Genomic DNA, 17,590 nt, shown 5'->3' on the forward strand with positions numbered 1-17,590 from the left:
ATCAAGAGAAATACTTTTTTTTAAATTAAATACTTCGTTTAATACGTTTAAAGTGACCGAAGCTGTGCTCTGTAAAATGGGCTGTCGCAAGCTGCATTACCGTCCTTCCTTGAAAGTGTCATCTCAATTAGCCAAAAGTAAAACAGCTGATTTTGTTATCTGGGCCGCACTTTGATCGGCCTTTGAATAAGATATGTTAGAATCAACATTGCAGTAACCCCCATCGACATGGACTTTCGGAACGCCCGGGCCCGGCAGCCGGAGATCGTGAGATCCGTGCAGAAGGATGCACGGTACACCAACGAGCTGGCCGAAGACTTGTCCGATGTCTTGCGCCTCACCGGTCCACGGAACTGGATAAAGTACAACCAGATGTGCAGGCTGCTGGCGGAGCTCAGTTACCACGGATTCGCCTCGGCCAATAACCTTCAGACCCTCGGCGAGGAGTACACGGGGATAATACAGGTGGACGGAAACTACAAGCAGATTCCCAGCAGATTGGTAAGTAAAGAATCCTCGAAAAGAAAACATTTGTAAACGTCGCGCATCTTCTAGTTACAACTGATTGCCATTGTCCTGGAGTTTGGAGGCGACTCCCTGTTTCAACGATTGATGCAAAAACTGGATACCTACGTTTCCAACAATGAAGAGATTCGACCCAAGGTCAAGCCGCAGCTAAAGAAGATTATTCAGAAGCTCAGGCAATCTCCCAGCTACGTAAAGGCCCTGCACAAGTCTCTATTCTACTTGGACGCCAGCAAGTACCAGCTGTCCAAGCGCACCACAGGCATCAACTACGTACTAATCCGCCACTGGCTGCAGCCGGAATTCTCGCTGTACGGCTACAAGATACTGGGCGTAATCACTTTCCTGCAGGTCACCGTTTCCTTGGCCATTAGTGGATGGGATGCCTGGCGAGAGCACAAGCGCCAGCAGCTAGAATCAATAAAGCAGGCTGGAAAGAAGTTCCTGCAACGATCTTCGAGTGCAAAAGACTTAGATCCAAACACCCCACAGTGCATTCTTTGCCTGGAGCCACGTTCCAACAACAGTTTGACTCCATGCGGCCACATCTTTTGCTGGAGCTGTCTGCTCGAGTGGCTGGAGGAGCGGGATGAGTGCCCCTTGTGCCGGGAGTCGCTGAAAAAGTCACAAGTGATTTTACTGCAAAACTATGCCTAAGATTGGATTAAGATTGCCCCTGACCTTTTATATTCATGTTATAGGAAGTATTTTTGAGTCTATGTAATATATTTTATTCATATAAATGAAACAAGTTTTATTTAATTACTCACGCTTTGTAATATCAAAAAAATATATAAATTTTCAAATTTAAATTACGTGAAATCATAAAAAGACTAATGAAAGGATTCACAGAAACAAAATATAATGATACATTGTTCATGTCGTTGATGTTAACGATAGTTTCCCAAACAATCGCTCGCTGGGTCTTGCATGCTTAAACACATTTCTTACATGGTTTATTCGATTTATTTGAACAAGTTTATGTACATGCTGCTTATCTATATAATATTTTTGGTGTCTGGCTTAACATTATCTATTTACATTATACAATTATTTGGGCTCTAGGCTCATTGCCTAGATGATATCCAGGTAGACAGTGCGGTTGAATATCTGCTTCTTGCGACGCGATTCGTAGGCAGACCTCGCCTCCGAAGGGGACTCGAAAGCGACGCGAGTGTCACCGGTGGGCTTGCCTTCATCATTGAAACGCCTTATGATGTCATCCGGGCTAAGCTTGTAGTCGCTGAAGAAGCGCATGATGTCCTTTAGCTCCGCCTTGAAAGGGACATTACGCATAGCCACCACGCATCCTGGCCGATTGAACTTGTCCGGGATTATGGACGTGGGAACGGGCACCGGAGAGGCTGGCTTGACTTGACTCTGATTGTTGGGCGAGAGGGAACTGCTGCTCAGAGGAGGATCTGGTCGAGCGAAGGGGTTGAAGTGCTGTTTTACGGGTGCGTTTGAGCTAGTGCTGCTGTTGTCCTCCCTTTCCAGGGATAGGGGTCGATCCTGCTGTTGCGATGGCTGATCCTGCGGCTTATCAAAGCGGCTGGGTCCTCGACGACGAGATGGCTGCGCGATGGCTTTATTTCCACCTGCGACGTCATTCGCATTGTTAGTTTCGGCTTTCCTGGGACCATTTCCTCCCGGCAGATAATCCATAAAGGGCTTTTTCATCCTATCAGCGATTTCCTGGGGCGTGATGGCCACCACTCTCAGTCCCCTTCCTCGAAAGCGTCTATTGTGGAACTCCCTGATGGCCAGTTTGCAACTGGCAGGATCACTGAACTCCACAATAAACTCGCCGGAGCTCTGGTTGCGTTCATTGAAAAGCTGTTCGATATGCTCAATGCGTAGCTGCTCGAGGGAAAACAGTTCACCCAGATCATTGGCTCTCGTGGCGTACTCGCAGTTGTGGACACGAACGAAGACATCCTCTTGGCGGGGTCGCTGGATGACACCGGCGCCTCCATTATCATTTGCATAGTTGGGTCCGTTCCCATTGGAATTCCCGTTATAGTTATAGTTGTTATTCATATTGAAGGGAAAGTTATTGATACCGTTTTGCTGGAGCGGCGGCATGTGGAAGGGCATGTTGCCACCGTTGACAAAGGGAGCCATCATGCTGGGACTCATGTTGGAATTAAAATTGGGTCCCATGTTCATCTGCTGCTGCTGCTGATCCTCCGCCTGGCGTCTCCTTGGATCCGCGGCGAATCTGCTGGCCTGGATCTGCTCATTCTCCTGCTGCTGCTGCATCTGTCGTCTTTGCTGATCTTTTAGGAGCTCTTCCCGCTGATCGGCTTCCTCCTTCAGCAGCTGCTCATTGGCTCTTCGTTGCTTTTCCTTGGCATTCTGCATGTCTTCCTCGCTGCTGGATTTCACCCTCAGCTGGCGGAACCCTATATAGTGCTTGCTGGTATCCTGCAGGGCGGAGTCGGCTTCAGCTTCTCTGGCAAAAAGGACAAAGGCGACGGACTCTCGTCGATTTTTCGGACTGGGGCTCAGTAGGATGTCCACAACGGTGTAGCTTGCGGAGAACATTTTTATGATATCTTGCTCAGTGGTGGTCTGCGGCAGATCCTCTATATAGAGGACATTGGTAACGGTTCTGGGCACGGGAATAGCTGCTCCACCGCCTCGTTCACCCTTCTCAACACCATTATTGCCGTGACTCCTGCTGCCGTCCTGCCCCTGGCGACTAGCACGCTCCTCCGCCAGCTCGAACTCATCGTCGCCCACGGGAACTATCTGAACCAGGCGATCCCGAAACATTGTGTTATTCCGCTGCACTGCCTTTTGGGCACTGGACACCCGAGAGAACTCCACGTAGGCCACTCCGGTGCGACTGCCGTTCACCATCATGATCTTGATGCCATTGTGCGGAATGTACAAGCCCTGGAAGTACTTGCGAATATCGCTGTACGACGTGTTTTGGCACATGCCACTCATCCGAATGTAGCAGGTGTCCGCCACAACCTGGGGTGTGCTGCCTCCGCCAGGAGAGCCGCCCATGGTGGGCGACACTTTGGCCGGTGTCTGTTGCTGCTGGAGTAGCATCTGCTGCTGCTGGAAGAGCTGCGGGTACATCTGGGCATAGGGATTTACGCTGGCAAAGGCAATGGGCTCGCTCTCGGATTTCGCAGGCTGCGCTGGAGCCGCACTGCTGCTGGCCACCTGCTGCAAAGCGGCCAGTAGCTGGACACTGGTAGCACTTGGTTCGAGATTGTAGTTGTTGGTCACATTGGTGGTGGTCGCACTAGTGGTGTAGCTCTGTAGAGAGGGTATGAGCTGTGGCAGATTCAGGTTCAAGCCCATGTTAAGACCCAGCCCCACGGCTGGCAACTGATTCGGAGGTGGTTGCGCCCATGGAGATGGCAGTGCACCTCCGCCGGCAACCACTTTCAGCTCCCTTTCCTGGCTTTTATCCAACCGGTCGGAGCGACGTTTGCGACCTCGTTCCCGCTCCCGTTGACGATCGCGATCCCGCTCCCGCTCCCGCTCCCTATCGCTATCATCGGAACTGGAGGATCTGCTGCGACTGCGACCTCTGACATCAGAGAGCTTGATCCCCGCCTGCTGTTGGTAGGTCAGAAAAGAGGGCACCGTCCCTGTGGCCACAGCCTTGCCTTGAACTTGGCCCAAAAAGCTGTTTAGGCCCCCAATAATCGGAGGCAGTGGCGCAGCTGGACCAGCCGCCTTGGCCACCGGAACGGGGACCACGACGGGCATGGGAACTGGAACCGATACTGGCGCTGGAGCGGAGGCCGCTTTCCGAGCAGTCTCAATAACCTTTTGCATCTCTGCCCGCGAGGAGAGCAGCAGGCGCACCTGGATCTCCATCAGTTTCTCGCGATCCTTCAGCATTGCGCAGCGGGCATCCTCGTCGGTGCTATTGGTTTGTAGAAATTGGGGAAAAAATCAAAGGCGAAAAATCAGGAGTGTTACATTATAAGGGGGTGGGCAATATCCCGAGCACTTTTCGAGAGTTCGGCGTGTTTAATGGCCCTATTTGTCATCAGCCAGCATTTTGGACAGTCAAAATAATAGCACTGTGATACGTTATCTGCATCATCCAGGTTCCTGCTGGAACCATTCTTGATTTGCCATAACATGAACCTAGGATCACAGACCCCTTGCATTTTATTCCATTTCAAAAGTTGGCACTCAATTTTCCCAATAAAATCTATTTAAAACTAAACAACTAAATTAAAATCATTAGCAAATTCCTGATAAAAGCACAAAGGTAAAAGGATTTTTAAGAACTTGAAATGAATCTTGACTTTACACAGCACGCTAAATATAATACAAAGAGCAAAACTAACTAAATCGTTTCGACTTGAAACCTTTTACATTCCCAAGTTACGGCGGTCCCATTATAATTCGAAAATATATCGGTTTTATATACTTTGCCGTACTTACTTCGGTTACATCCAATGCCAAACATACATATATGTATTTAAAAAAATGATCCACCAAAAATAGTAACATTTTCGGGTTTTGCCGCTTACTGAATTCAAATCTGTCGATATTTCATAGGGTTTTTGAGATATGCATTCTGGAATACTCTTTATGAAATCCGAGTGATAAAATGGGCCATGACTAGGCCGATGAGATAACTAAATGGAATGGAATACCTGAGTGGCTCGTTATTAGCGCTGATATTACCTGTTTCAGTCCATTAAACCATGAGCTATGCAAGTGTTTTCTTGTGGCCGTTCTTAGTGCTATTACTTTGACCGCCGCCTTGGGTACATGCAAGTTAGGAGCGCCTCTGGCCCCGACCCAACTCCAGGCCGGCTGGAGCTCCGCCGAGATTGCTAGGGGTTTACTTATAGATCAGATTGTGGCTAACTACCTGAAAGCGATGAAAGCGTCGCCCATCTCGCCGCCGATTATGTGGACACCGCCCTCGGGAATCGAGAGGCCCGAGAAGAAGTTTCGAATGTCGCGCGCATTTGCCGTCCACGGCAAGTTTTGTAACCGAATAATCACACTCATCTTGATCAATCAATTGCTTTGCTTTGATTACTTATTTATTTCGTTTCTAGTACAGACTGTCTTCACTTGCGCTCCACTTCCATTGACTGGTCGCTGGCTCCTCCGTTGGACATCAGACGCTTATCGACCTGATACTGATGATACTGATGCCGCTGAGCGTGGATTCTTGAATCTGCAACGATAATCGCATACTTATGGAGGATTTACCAACAAAATGAAATGTCTTAAAATAAAGATTTCAGCTCAGTTTAAGGAACAAAAGAGAAGACACCGCTGCAATCCATTATAGATGTATGAATATATCACCTAACATTCATTGTATACCCTTTAGTTAACCTTCCAATAAAGGATTATCAGCGGATTACACAAGTTTCAACCAAAATCTTTCAGAAGAATCTAGATTAAACAATTACTTGATGGAATTGATACCCTGTAGTTGCCAGGCCACTTCAAAAACTTATCAACCATCTCCACATGCAAAGGCAAAGTTTCAATTCTGTATTTCCTACATCACTACTTTCCAACTTGCTTGGGGGAAAAGCTGTGCTCTGCTCCTGATTAAATCTCGAGTTGATCGCTCGGTTGCACACACATTAGGCCCACAACTTCATGGATTCGCATGGCAGTTTCCCATGACAATCTGCGAGGCTGGCCAAGACAAGCGTGCGTTTTGGTATTGCGTAAGACGACCAGTTTGCAGCTAGGAGGAGCTGCTCTCCCAAGACTCCTAACCAGAATTAAGGTCTAAATGAGATGTCTGACTTGCAGGGGCAGCTGGTGACCTTCGCACATGATCTTACCAAGGACAGGAGGCACTGGGTAGAAATGCAAACTATCCCTACTTAAGCTGTGTGGGTAGCAGCAGCCACCCCCAGGAGCTACCACATGCTCCACGATCATTAGCCAGATTCAATTTCCTCATTAGTCGCACTCAATTATGTGCCGACGAGACGGCTCCGCGTCCACTGGAGGATGAGGGATCAATAGTTCGGGGCTGGGGACTGGCGGCTGGCGGGAGGATAGGCGGCAACTGCTTTCCCAAAACAGTAGTGGCTGGAGAAAACTCGTTGATCGTTTTGGACGTAATGGGAAAGTTATTATGCAGCTTTAATTCAATCGGCGCTGCTAGTTGTGTGCTCTGAGCTAATGCGATTGGCTCGTTGTCGGATTGTTTGTATCTCGGTGTCAAAGACTTTAGATATCCAGAGCCGGGGAGCTACAGGAAACCCAAACCGAAACGCCACTCCTTCCGCCTGGCTATATAAAAAGCATTGTTGCCATCTCGGCCGGCAGTAGGAAATTCGAATTGACCGCGTTACCGTCACCGTCACCTTCTCCGCCGCAGTCGGCCGTCATTGATCCTCGTCACAATTATCATCGCATCGCATTGCTTATTTCATCGTTAAACGATCGGATCATTTGATTGATCGATCGCATGTGCGAAGGATAACAGCGATGAGAAGCTCGACAGTGAGTGATCGATGTGCATGGGATTATTACCCTTAAAAGTGTGCCATGAACATAAGTAGTGATTTGGCAGTGATTTCGGGCATATCCTTGGACTACTTGCTAATCGATCGATTATACATAACTGGGTTTTTAACAACACGTTTGATTCACAAGAGCAACTTACTGTTCGATTTCGGATCGGGTCTTCACTTGAACCAAACAATCTTCATCTCTTACTTATCCATGACCAATAGACTTTGCTTGCAGTGCCATCCAGTTGAAATACGAGATTCAATCTTTATTACTGCTGATTTATTCCAAACTCTGTTTATAACACATATATAAGAATAACATGCAGACCACCACTGCAATACACAATTTAAAACTTGATTATTTCGCTTGATTAACTTACCGACATCACTCGATTAGAGATCTAAATATGCGGGTCTTAGATTAGTATTAGATTAAAACCCCAATCACAAAATAAACAATCCCTTATTAAATTATTCAAGATGATAACAGCTTGTTTCCCCAAAACTTGGATTCAAAAATAAAAAAGAGCGCAAATGAAGATAATTATAACTGAAAAACCAAATTTCCCAGATTGCCCGCTTTCACACAATGGCCGCGTTGGGCCTACTGCTGCTGGTGGGCGTGCACGGAGCCACGATAATCAGCATCAAGTACCCGGAGAAGTCCGCCGTGGAGCCGCAGCCGGCCAAGAGGGATCTCAGCCTGAGCTACGCAGCCACCAACATCGACTCCAAGGAAGGGACCCGCGTGAAGACCATCACGGTGATCAAGAATGTGGGAGGCATTTCGGCGCCCGAAGAAGCTGCGACCCTGGGATCCTCCATCACCAGCAGCCACAACCACAAGCAGCAGCCGAAACTGATCATTGATCCCAGTTTGCACAAGAGCGAGGAGTGGGCAAGTGCTTTCCGAGACAACTTTGACTCCTACGGAGCACTGCCCGATGTGCCCGACATAGATGACCTATTCGAGTTTGTCAATCGCAAGAAGCCCGAGGGTGAGAAGAAACAGGAGGAGGTGCCCAGCCAGAAGGAGGAAAGAGTGCCGAAGGAGTTGCAAAAGCCGGCGGAGGAGACCACCACCAAGAAAGCCGGAGCCAGTGAGCAAAGCGAGGGCGGGATCGTACCCGGTGGCAACATCGATAGCGACGAGGCCGTGGTCGAGAAGATAAAGGGCGATGCCGAACTGCTGCCGCACATTAAGCAGGCCAACATCCTGCGCCTCCAGGCCGCCCACGCCCAAGCCCGCTCGGGTATACGAACCAAGGAGTCGCTGATCGCCGTCAACTACTCCACGCCCATGCATCAGGTGAGCCAGTACTTCGACAACTATGTCCAGGCGGTGTCAAATGGGTACGACTATCCAAAGCCCTGTGGCGTGCAGCCTGGCAACAGTATCCAAGTGACCACGCCCTCGGGCCGCACCTACGACATCCCGCAGAGCAACAGCAGTGGCACTGGTGGTGGCAACCACCCGTACTTGGCTCCGGAGCTCACAAAGAGGACGCAGATTCCGCCGATCACGGTGCAGCCTCCGGTGCAACAGCAGCAGCCTCAGCCTCCCAATTACTCCTCCGTGAACTCGATTGTGCCGCCTATAGTGCAACCGCAGCCTCAGGGCAATGCAAATCTTCCACAGCAGCCGCAACAGCCTCCGGTGGTGTCTCCTCCCAACGGAGGTATCCTGCCGCCTCTGGGAACGGGCGGTATCTCCACCAGCCAGCGTCCCTATGTGGCGCCCAGGCTGCGAAACAACGGCCTGGGCATCAGCAGGGCGCCCAGCACTCCGGGCCCGATTCAGATTCCCGGGCAACCTGGCCTCGTGGGTAACAATCCACAGCAGACCCCGAACTTCCGCACGAGCAATTTTGGCGGTGGCGCAAATCGTCCCAACACGCTGCGATCGCGTGGTCTAAAGTATTGAAAACTTAAACTAAGTGTACACTCGAAATTATAGTTCTTAGAGGGAGATTACAATCAAAATTGCCAATCGATGCCATCATTATTGCGGCGTTTATCCATATATCATTTATAATTATAGAAATATATTTTTAAAATTGTTTGATAGCCTTAAAGTTATGTACCAATATGAAATAGTGGTATGTTTTCCGATCAAACAGCTATTAAGACTATTTAATGGTAAGCGCTATAAAACCCGATTGATATGTTGCCTTGGCAATGCTAAACAAGTCCGTTGTTGTTTTATTTTCTGCATTTTATTAGCATGCTTGTTAATAAGAGATATTTCAGTTCCTGAGTGATCCTGTCTAAATGGGTACAGGTAGTCTAACCTAGCTAACAATTCCAACTTTCAAGAAAGATTTGGTTTCGGACTACCTATGTGTTTCGGTTTAAAGCCGATTCAGGTATGTTCGCTAATACAGCTATTTGCTACTACCAAGAGCAAGATACTTAGTTTGTGTGTATAAGTGGCACTGTATTTTTACCCCGCGGAAATATATTTACATAATGGCTTTCATCTTGAAATGGAATCTGGAACGGGGCTGCTAGTAGAACGGAGGCTAGACTGTACCCGAAGCGTAAAATATGAATTGCACACCGAAGCGAAACATAGCGCAAAGAGGAATCTGCGAGTCGTTAAGCACCAATCAATACTGTTTAACATACTTTTGGGTAATTGTTTTAACCGATTTTCACTGTTTCCAGCAGTTTCTTGGTTTTTCTTCTTGCTCCCGTGCAGTGTTGTTGTTGCTGCTTCGAAGTCGTTGATGTTGAAGCATCTCCACGGGAAGAAGCAGAAGCGAAACGAACGAAGAGGAGAAGCGGAGGGGGCGGTGTCGCTGTTTTAAGTACGAGTACTGAATTTATTCAATGAACTTTTACTCACCATGAAAACCATTCAAAACTCCACTTATTCTGGACCACCAATGCACAAAAAAAGTTGGGTTTTTTTTTGGCTCAATTGCTATATATTTATTTTGATTATTCCTGCTGCTGATCGGGCTGAAAAGTTTATATTTTCCTGGCAACACAAAAAGTGAAATGCTGTTTTGTAATTCCTAGGTTTGCGAGGGTTTGGTGACAGAAAACAACATGGCTGACTGGAAAAGAGTGACCTGTAGTCGTGCAGCAAAAAAAAAAACACTCCGAAGACCACGGGCACCCTGTGCGCAAAATATAAGGGGACTTCTGAAATGCGATTTAGTTGAATGTCGAAAAACAATTCTAATTGATTAGTTACTATATGCTGTATATTCAACACATTAAAATAACCAAACTATTAGATTTATTATTCTTTTAAATTTAAAATAATCCATGGTAAATGTTGATCTTGCAAGGTTGTGCTGGAGTATTGAACAATTTTCGCATTAACGAGTCTTAAATGTGCAAGTGCTACAAAATATTGTTTTTACATTTTTCCCTGTTAATTTAATTGGTACTGCTAATTTATGTTGTTATCATATTAGTTTAACTTGCTTATGTTTTTTTAGTGTCAAGTGGAGCGCAGCTGTTAGGATGCGGATGATGCGCAGTGTGAACACTTGTGGTATTTAATTAGCAAACGGAAAGAAAATACATACGCAGCACTCCCACGCAAATACTGCAAAACATATGTTTCGGTATTTTTTATGTATTGGCACGCAGATTTCAGCGCTTAGTGTAGTTAGGTCACACACCAACACGATTCGTGCGTAGTTTTCATTTATTTTGCTCCGCTTTCCTTCGCTGTTTTCAAACCCACGATTCGCGAAAAAAACACCCAGGAATTGTGTCCAAACATTGGCAAACATTTTGTGTACCCCCGCGGGCATAAATCAACCGATTTAGGCCATTCTCTTAGCCCCAAATAAGAGCGACGACGTCAGTGGGCGACGCGACTGGCGTCAGGTGAAAAAAAAAACGAAAGAAAAACGGATTGGGATTCAAAAATCTATATAAAACGGGTGCAGCGAAATTAAACGGAATTTGCAACTGAGAAAACGCTTGAAAGCGTGGAGAGTTGCATTTGAAAAAAGGTAATTAGCGTACCAATTAAAAAAGGAATCGTTCGGTTTGTGCGTGCAGGTTTGTGCATGTGTGTGTGTAAAAGTTGTTTTCCCTGAAATGGCAGGTTGTGGATTACCCGATTCGATGACGAAATAATTGAGCTCGTTTTCAGTGTTTTTCGTTGTTGTCAATGTACTTTTGCATTGATAAGGAAAGTGTTAGTGCCTTGTGTGTTGTGTATGTGTGTGTGTGAGAGAGGGGAAGAGCAATGAAGATAAGCTTTAGTCTTCTTCTTTCTCCACTCTCCAAAAGGTCGTTTCGCATATGGTTTATTGACGCTGCATATGTTTTTGTTTTTGCCTGAAATTCAATTTACCCACTGAAGACCCACAGCAAGGCTTCCGACCTCCCACACACCCTGCTTCATAATTAGCAACTTACCGTGCCTCCTTTTCCCCCACAATCATCGCAATATGGCTTTTACTCGTCTCTTGCCACCTTTGGAGACTCTTCTTCGCTTGGAGACTTTTGCTTGGCCAATTTCTGTGTATCTCCGCCAGCAGCAACTTGTTGTTGCTTCTTCTTTGTGCAGCTGATTGTGTTTCGCTTAGCCTTCTCTCACTCTTCCTCTTCCCTTCTTTTGGCCATTTACTTCTGGCTTTCGGTGTCGCCGAGATTCGTAAGCAAATTTCAAGCGTTTAACATTTAACGCTTTGAGTTTTGCTCACAAATTCGAGTTCAACAATGCGAGTATTATTAACTTTTGCACAAGTTCGTGACTCATTCGTTATCACTAACGTGATTTTTATTCCCCTAATGGGAAACTCTTGTCAGCACAACTGGAATACTCACAATTTACAATAAGTATTCAAAACATCCGAAAAGTTTTTATATTTGAATTCCCTTTCTGCAGTTAAAATGCCTCTATAATCCCAAAATATCCCATTTGATAAAAAAAAACACCTTATTTTGTTAAGTTTATTATGTTTTTCGTGTTTCCCAACCCTTTAGTGGTGAGTCAGTTGCGAGCTATCTTGTACTTTATGTTATAACTTAAAATGAAGACACTCCTCAAAACTAAGTGTTTTCTTTTTTAATGGTGTTGAATAAATAATATCGGAATTTACCATGAGCAATACCCTTTTTTCCCACTGTTCGGCAAGGAACTTTGACATTTCATTTTACTTCCTGTTTGTCATTTGCGATATTTTCAATTCTATTTCACTTCGATTTGTAGGTTTTGCCTTTTTGGAATATAAGAGTAAGTTGTAAAGTGGATTCCGTTCAAGATTTTAATCTGTATTCAACATAATTCTGTATTTTCCCCCCTGTTTCCCCGAATCCTTATCGCATGGCCCCCATAGTCCACTTGAACTGCCATATGTTTCCGTTCCACCAGAACTTTCAGTTCATTTGTATGCTACCCGACTGAATCCATTGCACTTTCGGTTATTTTTGTACGCTTAATAGCATCGCTGCTCGAAAAGCTCCCCATTCGAGATTATTTTAAATAAATTTCACTCAAATGGACTCGCCCCACAGAACCGCCACTGGCTCAAGATCTTTCAAATATGTACTTCATTCTGCTTGCTTTGCACTCGCCTATTGATTGGTTGGCATTCCCAGGCGGGTGAAATCGATATGGAGCAGTTGGAAGTGACCCTGAGACAAGGTGGAAGGTGGGTGTGGAGGTGGCCATAACTTTCCTTGGCTGCGCCAGAGTCCATTATTAATATTGGATTGCGTGATGATCTAATGCGCGCGCCTCTGTCCCTCTGCTCCCAAAATCCCAACACCCCCGTTCACCACCCGCCGCCAACTCTTTTGTTTGTTTTTGTTTCTGCTGCCGCTCCACATTCCCCACTTTGCTTCTTGCTGACCCAAATCCTTCCAAACATTGTTGCAGTGCTGTCACAAATTTTGGGGCAACATGGAAAAGATTCATAGAACACATATGAATTCATCAAGCCAAGAACATTTTCAACACCTGCACTTTAACTTCATAATAAACCTTAAAAATCCATATTCCAAGGCAATAAAAACACACAGATATTAATGCACATACATATGTATGTTTATTCAAAATCATAATTATTCAATGACTATTATTCAACATCTGCACATGGCTGATTCACAATTTCTGACCAAGCGTGTTGTTTAAACTTTATATAAGTGCGAATAATTCGAAAGCATTCAAAATATGTAAATACAAAGAAATATTTCACTAATGATTATGAGTTAGCAGCTTGAATAAATCAGGTGTAACTATAATATAGCTAAAAGCCCAGCACAGCGGTGCTGAAATGGGGTTTCGTGTCTCTGAGTAAGAATGTCATTCATTTCGAAGCAGTGTTCGTGTGAAAATCGAGACGAGAACGTAAACATTTTGCCTGCCTAGCTGTCTGTGCTGAGCACTTCAACTGGCCGCACAATAGCTCCTGAACCTAGCCCAGTTACAGCCCCGCTAATCCGTCTTCCTCGTTCTGGATTCCATTGCAGCATGAGCACAACCGCCGCCAGTCTCATCGAGGCGGCTCTAAATGCCAGTAGTGGAAACGCCACGGCTACGACTGCGGGATCGCTTGAGGCTACAGGGAAGCCCAACTACGTGGTGCAGGTAAAGAACACTCCGATGAGCACGCCGCTGGACCCGCTGCTCCACGTGGGCGATGGCATCTTCCTGCAGACAAAGACCGCCCAGGTCCTAGCTGGGGTGTGCGTCTGGGCCGCCCTCTTCATCACCTGTCAACAGGTGAGTTAAGGCGTCATTGGTCTGAGTTGTGTACTAATGGATTTCTTTGGCAGATCTACCAGCACCTGCGCTGGTACACGAATCCGCAGGAGCAGCGCTGGATCGTGCGCATTCTGTTCATTGTGCCCATCTATGCCACCTACTCCTGGATCAGTCTGCTCTTCTTCAACTCGGACAACGTATACATCTACTTCTTTACGGTGCGCGACTGCTACGAAGGTTCGACTACCTCATTTGGAATGATTTCTGCCCATCGACTAATTGCTAACCCCATTCCCACGCAGCCTTTGTCATCTACAACTTCTTGTCGCTGTGCTATGAGTACCTGGGCGGCGAGGGCAACATAATGTCGGAGATTCGCGGCAAGCCCATCAAGACCTCGTGCCTGTATGGCACCTGCTGTCTGAAGGGCAAGACCTACACGATTGGCTTCCTGCGCTTCTGCAAGCAGGCCACTCTGCAGTTCTGCCTGGTCAAGCCGCTGGTGGCCTTCATCATCATCTTTCTGCAGGCATTTGGCCACTACCACGATGGCGATTGGAGGTAATGTGGTTTATCTTTAATGACCCGCGTTATTGCATCTTAAATAGTTGCATAAAAACAACGAGCATGTGCAATAAACTGTTTGATCTTTACCAACTGCAGTAAATCTGTAAATAAGTAACTCTTTGCAATAGAGCCAACTTATAGGTACATGTCACTAATATCTCCTTATCTATTGCAGTGCTGATGGCGGTTACATTTACATCACGATTATCTACAACATCTCCGTGTCGCTGGCGTTGTATGGCCTCTATTTGTTCTACTTCGCCACGCGTGACCTGCTGACTCCGTTCGAGCCCGTGCTGAAGTTCTGCACCATCAAGTCGGTCATCTTCTTGTCCTTCTGGCAGGGCGTGGGTCTGGCCATCCTGGAGAAGGCCAATGTTATCTCGCCCATTGTGGACAGTGCAGGCACTGTCACCGTGGAACCCGGTACCGTCTCCGCCGGATACCAGAACTTCTTCATCTGCATCGAAATGCTGTTCGCCGCCATCGCGCTGCGCTATGCATTCCCCTATCAGGTGAGTTTTGGAATGTCGGAGTGGGCAAGATTTTACGCAGCTATTTACGCTTTTTGGTGATTAGATAGTGCTGGCTTGAGTGCTTTTTTGGGTTATTTCGGTGTTTATTAAACGGCTTTCCTTACACTTGTTAGTTATCTGAAAGGTATTCGTGTAATGCTGACTTGGCTAGAAGAAATCAGCTAAAACGAAGTGCTTGCAGTAAAAATAACAATAGTTTGCAACAGATACTTTAATGTTGTATGCTCTTTGTAGGTCTACGCACGCAGCTGCATCAGCGATGGCCACGGACGGTCTGTCACCATGCAGTCCATTTCCAGCAGTCTTAAGGTAAGCTGAGATCTTTCCCTGGGAATTTCCGTATCTAAAACTCCCTCGTTCCTCCGCAGGAAACGATGAATCCCAAGGATATTATGACAGATGCTATACACAACTTCCATCCGCAGTACCAGCAGTACACGCAGTACAGCTCAGGTTGGTTTTTACTCGCTTTCTCGTCTTTTTAGCCCAACTTCCTCTCTTTGTGCTCGTGTCTGTGGCATGTTCGTTCTTTTCATCGAGCCTGCTTAACTTATCTTATCTCTTGTGTTCGTTGCTCTCATTTAATGCATCTTGATGCGTATTTCCATTACTATTTCCATTCCATTATCGTTATGTTTTTCACACTTTTGTTTTTCTTTCTTGTTTTCTTATCTTTTGCAGAAGTAACCTCGGCTCAGCGTTACGAAAAGCTCTAAATCAATATCAAAAGCAAAACTCCAGCGATGCTCGCTACTAAACACTAATTGCAATCACAATTCCACATTTCCGAGCGGATCGCGATCCGAAAGCGAAGCAAACAAGTGTACTTATAGCCCTAGCCCTAGCTTAATGCTCAAGTATCCCCCGAAACCCCACTCAGAGAGGAGATACGTACTAGGCCTAGTTACTAACTTACTTACTCACTCCGCAAAACTCTGAAAGCTGAACAGAAATTAACTTAGCCAGTCCATTGAGTTCAGGGCCTTTAGAGTTGCCTCTGCGTCTGTGTTTCTGTATTTCCTACGTTTACACTCTACACCTAAACTTAAGCGTTTTTTAAACAACTTATTTAGACGTTAGCAATGTACGAAACGAACTATAATATTGTACAATATTATGTATTTGTAAACAAAGATTTTATTTTACTGTATGCAACAATGGCAGTCGCTGAACAGGATTTCCCATTCAAGCGGTCTTCAAGCTAGATTCCCTCAGCATTTATTTACGTGTTTCCGTTTCGCTCAAAGATACCAAAAACTAAGTTTTTCCATCTTTTATTTTGATTTAACCTTTTGACCACCTTTTTTGTGATAAGCTCTCGTCGTGCTTCTATTTACTTCTGTTTGTAAATGTTTAAACCAATTGTATAAAATATCTAAAATACTTAGCAATAAATGTACGATAAGCTTGACAACTGTTTGCCTCGCCTCGTTTTCTTCGTTGCATGTTTTTTGGCCTCTTTCCAACTATATATCATATAACCATGCCTCGATAAAGATTTGTATCGTAGAATTACCTAATAACTAACAACTTCAGTAACTTACTTAAGCGAGGCATGGTTGTGGCAAGCATGGCATGATCTAATGTTCTTTGTAAATAAGTTAGACCCTCGATCAGTGTGACCCGATACGATTAAGTCCATTCCCTCCAATGAAACCCGCACAGGTGGCAAGAACTCCCGCGGCATTCGCGTCTCCAGCTACGATCCCGACGATCCCAGTTCGGGAACAGCAGCGGGAGGCATGCAGGCGTCGCAGCCCACCAGCGGGGGATACGATGCGGTGGCCACTGGACCAGGATCTGGCGGCAACGGCGGCAGCAACTGCATGGCCTCAAAGACGCTGGGCAACCAGAGGAAGTTCCAGCCCGGAGGCCAGCGGGTGGCGACCATCAGCCAGAACTACAACGAGAAGACCATGCTGCTGAGCAGCGACGACGAGTACCAGTAGAGGAATGGAGGATCGGGATCGATGGCCCCACTTATTGTTAACAAAATTGAGTCTTTCGTTCGGATCCGATTCGATTCGTTTGGTCTATCCAGTGTGCTGATTCTGTCGCTTGTACAATAATCTTAGGTAGCCTAGCCGAGCCTGGGCGGAAGATTAAAGATAACGTAAAGATATACCCTGTAAAGTGGGGTATGTGTGGCTGGAGAAGTGTAGTCTATGGATAAGTTCAGTACACTTTTATTTTTTAATGGATGCACCTCTGCTTTAACCGATTGGATGATTTATATAGAGAATTTTGAAGCCTTATCTATAGATTACACGTGTGTCCAGTGGTCCACCACCCCAATACGACCTAATCTGCGCAAAGGTATTTTGTAATTTTACACCGCATATGTAATTTGATTCGCTTCGATTCCATTTATCTTGTGTACATTTGTCTGACAATTCAATTGTAAAGCGAACCAAAAAGAAACTGAACAGAAGAAATCAAAACTAGCGAAAACCGAACTGCAAATGCACTTCTTGCGTCTCACGACCGTCTACAGGCTGCTTCTACAATAAACTGGCGGAAAAGCTGAGGAAAATCTACACACAAATATATTTATAAGCCAAGGCTAATTTTAAAAGAATACATAGCTAACCTATAGCGAATTCGTTAGTTGAATGAATGAGACCAGGTCCAGAAACCAGTTTCCAAGTCATAGGACTATTTCCGGCCGAAGTGTATAAAATAATTTTACCCTGTACAGAGAAAGCGAGGTGCTCCAGACCATTGGCCACCGCCCGAGATCGGTCGAGAACAGTATTTTGATAACTAGCCAGGCTTCCATCAAATTACGTGTGTTT

The 17,590-nt window shown here is 45.9% G+C and overlaps 4 protein-coding genes across 9 annotated transcripts; 3 read left to right on the top strand and 1 right to left on the bottom strand.

Annotated features, from left to right (window-relative positions):
• The first annotated feature begins 122 nt into the window (after positions 1-122).
• Positions 123-1,287, top strand: LOC6610344 (peroxisome biogenesis factor 10). Its single transcript, XM_002034894.2, has 2 exons — positions 123-501; positions 556-1,287. The coding sequence occupies exons 1-2, from the start codon at positions 229-231 to the stop codon at positions 1,180-1,182; spliced, it is 900 nt and encodes a 299-aa protein (XP_002034930.1). The 5' UTR covers positions 123-228; the 3' UTR covers positions 1,183-1,287.
• A 185-nt stretch (positions 1,288-1,472) lies between these two features.
• Positions 1,473-10,099, bottom strand: LOC6610345. 5 transcript variants are annotated; one of them, XM_032718465.1, is made up of 5 exons: positions 9,859-10,099; positions 9,639-9,751; positions 7,163-7,343; positions 5,387-5,701; positions 1,473-4,420 (listed from the first exon to the last, which is right to left on the bottom strand). In XM_032718465.1, exons 4-5 carry the CDS (start codon positions 5,527-5,529, stop codon positions 1,600-1,602), a joined length of 2,964 nt encoding a protein of 987 aa, XP_032574356.1. In that variant the 5' UTR covers positions 5,530-5,701; positions 7,163-7,343; positions 9,639-9,751; positions 9,859-10,099; the 3' UTR covers positions 1,473-1,599. The 5 variants fall into 5 exon arrangements, with proteins under 5 accessions (XP_032574356.1, XP_032574358.1, XP_032574357.1 ...); XM_032718467.1 differs by lacking the exon at positions 9,639-9,751; XM_032718466.1 differs by lacking the exon at positions 7,163-7,343 and having other exon boundaries at positions 9,859-10,098.
• LOC6610346 (B-cell CLL/lymphoma 9 protein) lies at positions 6,916-8,934 on the top strand. The gene is made up of 2 exons (XM_002034896.2): positions 6,916-6,999; positions 7,582-8,934. Exons 1-2 carry the CDS (start codon positions 6,985-6,987, stop codon positions 8,932-8,934), a joined length of 1,368 nt encoding a protein of 455 aa, XP_002034932.1. The 5' UTR covers positions 6,916-6,984.
• A 520-nt stretch (positions 10,100-10,619) lies between the features above and the next one.
• LOC6610347 (transmembrane protein 184B) lies at positions 10,620-17,465 on the top strand. Of its 2 annotated transcripts, none has more exons than XM_032718299.1 (8): positions 10,620-10,987; positions 13,458-13,710; positions 13,764-13,929; positions 13,995-14,253; positions 14,435-14,774; positions 15,030-15,104; positions 15,164-15,248; positions 16,461-17,465. In XM_032718299.1, exons 2-8 carry the CDS (start codon positions 13,459-13,461, stop codon positions 16,742-16,744), a joined length of 1,461 nt encoding a protein of 486 aa, XP_032574190.1. In that variant the 5' UTR covers positions 10,620-10,987; position 13,458; the 3' UTR covers positions 16,745-17,465. The 2 variants fall into 2 exon arrangements, with proteins under 2 accessions (XP_032574190.1, XP_002034933.1); XM_002034897.2 differs by lacking the exon at positions 16,461-17,465 and adding an exon at positions 15,477-16,214.
• Positions 17,466-17,590: the final 125 nt, after the last annotated feature.

Source organism: Drosophila sechellia, chromosome 3L (assembly GCF_004382195.2).
Source record: "Drosophila sechellia strain sech25 chromosome 3L, ASM438219v1, whole genome shotgun sequence".
NCBI classification, from domain to species: domain Eukaryota; kingdom Metazoa; phylum Arthropoda; class Insecta; order Diptera; family Drosophilidae; genus Drosophila; species Drosophila sechellia.

Excerpts from the sequence above, each read along its gene's own strand:
- LOC6610344 (XM_002034894.2), top strand. The coding sequence starts at position 229 with ATGGACTTTCGGAACGCCCGGGCCCGGCAGCCGGAGATCGTGAGATCC. Across the intron at positions 502-555 it reads AGCAGATTCCCAGCAGATTG|TTACAACTGATTGCCATTGT; the intron begins GTAAGTAAAGAA and ends CGCATCTTCTAG.
- LOC6610345 (XM_032718467.1), bottom strand. The coding sequence starts at position 5,529 with ATGAGTGTGATTATTCGGTTACAAAACTTGCCGTGGACGGCAAATGCG. Across the intron at positions 4,421-5,386 it reads GACGCTTTCATCGCTTTCAG|CACCGACGAGGATGCCCGCT; the intron begins GTAGTTAGCCAC and ends ACAAACCAATAG.
- LOC6610347 (XM_032718299.1), top strand. The coding sequence starts at position 13,459 with ATGAGCACAACCGCCGCCAGTCTCATCGAGGCGGCTCTAAATGCCAGT. Across the intron at positions 13,711-13,763 it reads TCTTCATCACCTGTCAACAG|ATCTACCAGCACCTGCGCTG; the intron begins GTGAGTTAAGGC and ends TTTCTTTGGCAG. Across the intron at positions 15,249-16,460 it reads GTACACGCAGTACAGCTCAG|GTGGCAAGAACTCCCGCGGC; the intron begins GTTGGTTTTTAC and ends AAACCCGCACAG.